We start from the raw sequence: 6436 nt of genomic DNA on the forward strand, positions 1-6436 counted from the left end.
TTGCTAAGCACATGACTTCATGAGTGTTCCCCTAATACACACGCATGTTGTAACCTACCATGCAGACTATTTCTTGATGTGATATAAAGCACATGTACATAATGAGACAGGAGAACTTTTGACTGCATATTCAAGCTGGTGTGAAATCTCAGGAAGTTTTAATGGCTAACATTGGTGAATGAGGACAATTTGAGTTAGTGAGACATTTTGGGGCAAGATATGGAAGGAAACATTCATTTAGATGCATAGGAATTACTAAGGTTTTTTTATAATCAAGCCTTGAGGAAAATTTGGCTTTGGAAGCAGGAGATGCTCAGTGGCTCTGCCCCAGGAAATTCTCCTGGAAAGGGCACCTCAGCTTATGCTCAGTACAGGGAGAACATTAGCAGGGAGGGAAAGTCTGCTCCCCATGACATCAGCTGTCCCTTCTTGGACATTCTATTGTCTCCTAGAGAGTTCTGGCATCCTCTGTGATGTCACCAGTGTTGTAGTGACAACCAGTGCCCTAGTTTCTCTCAGTCTGAATCTGGCGGTTACACCCTAAGACATGTTTTCCCGTCTTCGCAAGCGTTTTGGGAGGGGGAACGTCGATTGTGGACAGACTAGAGTGAAGGAATCTGGCCTTTCGTCTCAAAGTAATGATGGACAGAGACAGCACTTCTGGGGAATGTTTAGTAAGTTCTGGGCAGTATATTTGGAGCTCCCTGTCAGGGGGGCTGCAGGCTTAGGCTGACCTTTCTAGCAATGGGCCACAGCAACTGGAGCATCTGAAAAGGAATTGAATTTCCATGAACATCACAATTCCTGAAAGTCAGGATTTCAGAACTTTAGTTTCCCCAACCCCACAGGGAGTATATGGTAAGGCCAATGCTATTATACTGTGAATTTCTGGCCTTTACTTTTACAGTGCATTTGTTAGGTTACATTGATATAATAACACGATCAGGAGTCATGGAGGGTCCACCTTTTCTGAGTTTAGACAGGGCAGCAATGTATTTCACTATCATTGCTTCTTTAAATACAGTGGACACCTGACAGTAAGAACAGGGAGAGATTGTGCTCCAGGCAATAACCTTATGTTCTTAGACCTTCTCTGATTTCTTCTAACTGGCAGGGTCATCATTAGCTTTATATATTAGAGGTTGTGTGTTACACACATGTTTCTAAAATACCAAAAATGTTTGGAACATGTGGACCAAGATTCAGCCTGTAACCTATTGGAACTTCTGGGGCATTTGTTATTTCATATAGGGGAATTGATAAGTCTGTTGAACATGACCTCCCTGGAAATGTGTTTTAAATCCAAAGTTGTTAGCCTAGAGTATCAGGGTAGGACATCTGAGTGTCTCCAATCACTCAAGTTTTGTGAATGGTGAATTTATCATCTGAGTTCTGAAACCACAGGGGTGAGGGTCCTGAAACCAAGCTGTACCCTGGTCAGTTGATGTTAATCCTGGAGAAGCCATCTCCATGGTACATGTAAGCACGTGATGTCCGGCATAGGGCACACCTGGCTGCTTACATCTCTTGGTCTCTATAGAGTAGTGGGAGAACTGAGATCCACTGAGGAGGCCTCTTAAGCATAGACCAATCGCCTAGCAGTGACACTGGGTTCCAGGCTTGTTCTCCTGTTTAGGCCTCACTGAGGTCTATGTACACTCTATGAATTCTCCCCATGCAGGTTCACTTGTGTTCTTCTACCTACAGACGCTGGGAGAGAAACATCATCCCCTGGCACTGCCCTAAGCGAGAAGCAGGCCAAGAAGGAAAAGGAGAGGCTGATTAAAGAGCTGCAGCTCATTACCGAGGAGAGAAATGACCTGAGAGATCGCCTGAGGTTTCTGACAGAGAGATCCATGAAGAACATGTATGAATCGCTCCAAATGCTCTTGTTTCATTCCTGGGTCTGCAAGGTCACCTTCATCTTATCCTATTAAGGTTTTGGGTTCTAGAAAGCTGTGCCTCCCTAACCACCCTGTGCTAAACCTCACCTCCCATATAGAGGAGATTCAGAACCTGACCCTTCCTGAGGAGAGAGATGGACAGTGGACTCGTCTGCTTCCATTTATTGAAAAGCAGAATTTGTGGTCTGAATGAAGAATTCAGGGATAAAGTCAGGGAGAATGAGTTCCCAGTGTGCATTTGCAAAGCCCTTGACATCAGGTGGCTTTGCAAGATTGTAATTGCAGTGAGTTTATGGTGAGTCTCTGTACGTGCTAGGCAGGGGACTGAGTGCTGGAAGATACAGGCAGCAGCCTGAGGGGCCTGGTCCCAAACTGTTCATCTCAATGCTTGAATAGAAGTTGTCAGGCTCAGGCCTGTTTGTTATTGTCTGTGTGTCTGTGGGAGCCCCTCGGACACAGCAATGGTGCATGCATTTCTCCTGGTTCTCACAGTGCTCTCTGTTTCCATATTTGCTTTTCTCTTTCTCTAACTCTGTTTACATTTCTCTTTTTTTGTGGGTGTGTCTCAGTCTGTGAGTCTGTGTGTGCATACATCCAAATGCATATGCACAACTGTTATATGTTTATATTTCACTCCACACTTGGAATATAGGAGTCTATTTCTTAGCCTGAGTATTTACCTGTAACACATTCATGGTGAAGTGAATGCTTTGTTCTGGGAGCCCCACTGTCAACAGCACATTTCTTTGCCTATGTGGCCACGATTGTCTGTTTATTTGTATTCCTTGTGCAGATTATAATTTTGTGTTGATATATGGTCTGTTATCGGGACAGGAGAAAAGAAATCACCGGTTTCTGGCTGTGTTGGGTGGGGGAGCATGGAGAGGTGTGGCCTAGGCTCTTGATAGCTCAACTGGCTTGACTGCAGATTGCCTCTTGATTGAACAAAGGGAGTCAGGGAAGCCTCCATCTGGATGCTGAGATTCTGGTGTCCTGGACGCAGAAAAACACGTTTCTGAAGCTGAAGAAGATCCAATATGTAGAATTCAGAAGGTGTCCTTCCAGGACTGGTGTAGTACAGGACCCACCCTGAGCTCATATATTCCTAAATGCTGATGTTCATTGGATTCTATCATTTGGGGCCAGGCCACACTTCAGGCCAAATCCATATTATGAAGACCTGGAGAGAATGGAGGAGGCGGTCATGTCAATTCTGCACAACTTAGAGATGGAGAACACTGTGATCCATGAGAACAGCCATAAGCTGAAGAAGGAGATTACCTTCTCTAGGTAAGTCCTGGTCAGAAAGCCTATCACCTGTGGAATGGCCATTTCTGACTTTCTTTGTTCTGGACTGGACGGTCTTCAGCTATGATTCTATCTCTTGTGCTGTTTACACATCAGTGTGCCAGGGTCATTAGGACTCAGCTTTCAGTTCCATAAAAGACTGTTCCTCATCCCAGGATTGTCTAGGCATCTGCAGAAGGCTCTAGATAGAACAGCACTGATTGAAGTCAGCAGAAGATTATTAGGCTGACCTGGACCTCTCGTGTCATGCCAGGTTTTACAAAACTCAGTGCATGGACCACATGGTTAGCATGACCTTCCCTTGGTTCTACTGACCTCTTTTGCGGGTGTTTGCCAACTACTAATTGATGTTGCCCTCATGCATTGGGCTTTCATGGATAGATGAAGATCCATGTTCTTTTTGAGAGATGTGGACTCTAATTGGTGCTCCGGCCAAACAAACAATTTATTCTTCCCCGAATTAACTCTTTGTGGTTTGTGCAGCAGCCTTATATGTATCAAGATGTATTTTATTAAGTCTTCATGGGTACCTGGGACCTGGTAGACTTAGTGGGACTTGGGAATAGGAATGGGAGAAAGGGGCAGCATGATCTTACTATGCAGACTGTATTTCCAGAAACCTGCTCAGCCAGCTCCTGATGGAAAACACATGTAGGAAGAAGTTGGTCCCACTGAAGCAGGAGAGCAAGGAGAGACATCTTGAGTGTGCACTGAACCAGAAATATTTGGTTGACTTCAGCAAGAAAGATAAAGACCAGCAACGTCCAGACCCAGCATCATCTGGTAGGGACGAGTAGCTGTGTTAGCTTAACAATATCTGATAAAATTTGCCAATTTGATACATCTGTGCTTTTTCCTACCACCTTACTAATTTACACTCACAACCAGCCAACCACCTCATGTATGGAATTGTTCATTGCTCTGCCTATGCACAAGTATTCTGGGAAGCCAACCACTTTTCAGAAACTGAATTATTTTGCAAGTATATTTTGCTGCTCTTTTTGAAGCTGCATTATAGAAATGGTGACAGATCAATAACATATCACATTATTGCACATGCACGTGATAGATTGGATGCTATGTAGAGTTTTGAACATGTTCTTGGTTCTTGACAAATGACAAGTGGTCATGTGACTTCTTGTGTAGGAAGCACCTTTCTGGGATAAGAACTAAGTGCAAATGTCAAATTAGTACTTGTCATTGGCTTTAACCTTGGTGACATATGGACATCTCCTTTCTTCCTGCAACCCGATGAGGTCTTTTCCCATTGCCCTGTTCTTGGTTTGCACTGGTATAAGTCTGGGTCCCATATTGGCAGCCCACATTACTGTGAGGCTTGCTGGAGATTTTGCCCTGCCCACAGAGTTAGCAACAATGATATCAGTTAAAAGGTCCATGTTAATTGTCCAATAGAACTGAGGTGGTAGAAGGCAGCATTCTGACAGCTGGCTTGCGTTTCAACACCAAATCAGTGTCTGAAAAACTGCCTTCCTCTCCCAGGTCTCAGAAAGTGCAAGAGAGCTGGAATTGGAGACACCCCAGTAAGAGAGCTTCCTGAAGAATAAGTTGCTTTCTCAGGAGTCCCTGATGACAAACATCGTGAACGGTAACAACATTTTTTGGATGAGTATTCTTCCTCAGAGTTAATTTGTCATTTCTTAGAGACACCAAATTTATATAACACTAAGCCAGCCTGACTGATTGAGGTCTTACTCACTTTCTTCTTCAGAAAACAGCACTTGAGAAACAACTTGGGGGACCACCTTTCATTATGTGTGCTAGAGGAGAAACAGCAATACATCTGTGCTTCTAAATGTTCGTTAAGAATATGCTTTTAGAAATTTTTTTGTTATGATTTTAATTGAAGTTTTCTTTTTGTTGTTTCATATTTATATGTTCTTGTTACTATTTTTACTTTCAAACATTTTTAAATATTTTTATTCATTTTAATCCTGTTTTGTTGTAAAAATGTATTTGTTATGAATAAAAATTGAATTCTATCTCTTGACTCTTAAGACCATCATTCTTACTCAAGGGTTCTGTCCCTTCCTGTGGACCTAGAACTGACAGCTACAGATGGATCTCTGCATGTTCCATGGAGCCTGAGCTAATAAGAGAATTCAAAGTCACCAAGGGATACCCAGTGTGATAGTGTCTTTTGTGTGGAGAAAGTGGCTGTGTCTTGGACACACACATTGTGATGTAATCAATGACACACTTTACCCAATTGTTAGGGTCCATGTGGTTCCTCTGAGAGAGCAGCAGTTTCTTTACCCTGTGAGTCATCACCACAGCTCCTGCAGGTGGCTTTTGTTATTCCACATGAGGTGCTGTATTAGGTGGACAGGATCACCTCCAATTAAATAGAGAGATCTCAGGAGATGTGTGTTCACAGGGAACTTACTGAGCTGTGCATGCTCAACGTGTTAGGTTGTCAGGCATCCCTACAGGGCTCTGGTGTCCCCACTGCTCAGTGTGGGTCAGGATCATCCTCCAGCATCACTTAGTTTCCTTATTAGAGCAGATCTTTCACCTGTTATCTATGATGACCACATGTATTCTGCACATCTGATAAAATACAGAACTGAAACTAGCTTCATGTAGGCCAGCTTGGCATAATCAGTTTTTTGATTGTTCACAAGAAAATTATTTTAATCTGAGCCATTTAGGGAGGATCCTCCAGAGCATCCATAGTGAATGTAGCCTGCAGCTATGAACACAGGTTTCTTTTGGAGAGGAGGCCTGTGCAAGCCCAGAACCTAGGTGGGACAGTTCAAGCTACCCTTTTTCCATGGCCAATCTGGGATCGTATTGGGAATGTATTTTTTCCAGGTGATTGATTTCCAATATGGAATTGAACTAACTTACTGAGAGTGGAGGTGACTCAGAGAGTTAAAGTACACAAGCACCAATCCAGAATGTCCACAAAAGCTTGCTGTCACCCCAGGGCTTTTAAAAGCTCAGCAGCTAGAGAAGAAATGTAGTATTTGGTTATTCTCATGCTTGGGTCTAGTCATTCATTATAAGCTGACCATGACACAAAAAGAGTCATCTGTGTCACAATAGAAGCTAGTTGTAACTAGATTCACACCACACTATCACATTACTACCGTATTTGAGGTTCTCCATTACTATCTAAGACCCTGGAAGAGGCCTGGGTCTTGCTACACAAACTCATGATTTATGTCTTCATGACACTGTGTGCTTTGTTCTGTTAATGCTAC

The 6436-nt window shown here is 43.2% G+C and overlaps 1 protein-coding gene across 1 annotated transcript; it reads left to right on the forward strand.

Moving 5' to 3' along the window:
• Window positions 1-481: 481 nt before the first annotated feature.
• On the forward strand, window positions 482-5212 carry LOC147998940 (disks large homolog 5-like). The gene is made up of 6 exons (XM_087595726.1): window positions 482-674; window positions 1708-1867; window positions 3051-3194; window positions 3829-3995; window positions 4713-4818; window positions 4942-5212. The coding sequence occupies exons 1-5, from the start codon at window positions 548-550 to the stop codon at window positions 4775-4777; spliced, it is 663 nt and encodes a 220-aa protein (XP_087451852.1). The 5' UTR covers window positions 482-547; the 3' UTR covers window positions 4778-4818; window positions 4942-5212.
• The last annotated feature ends 1224 nt before the right edge of the window (window positions 5213-6436 follow it).

Source organism: Rattus norvegicus, chromosome 19 (genome assembly GCF_021556685.1).
Source record: "Rattus norvegicus strain SHRSP/BbbUtx chromosome 19, alternate assembly SHRSP_T2T, whole genome shotgun sequence".
Taxonomy (NCBI): Eukaryota; Metazoa; Chordata; class Mammalia; order Rodentia; family Muridae; genus Rattus; species Rattus norvegicus.

Coding starts and splice junctions, on each gene's coding strand:
- LOC147998940 (XM_087595726.1), top strand. CDS start 548: ATGTTTTCCCGTCTTCGCAAGCGTTTTGGGAGGGGGAACGTCGATTGT. Junction 3,195..3,828: donor AAGGAGATTACCTTCTCTAG/GTAAGTCCTGGT, acceptor CTGTATTTCCAG/AAACCTGCTCAGCCAGCTCC. Junction 3,996..4,712: donor TCCAGACCCAGCATCATCTG/GTAGGGACGAGT, acceptor TTCCTCTCCCAG/GTCTCAGAAAGTGCAAGAGA.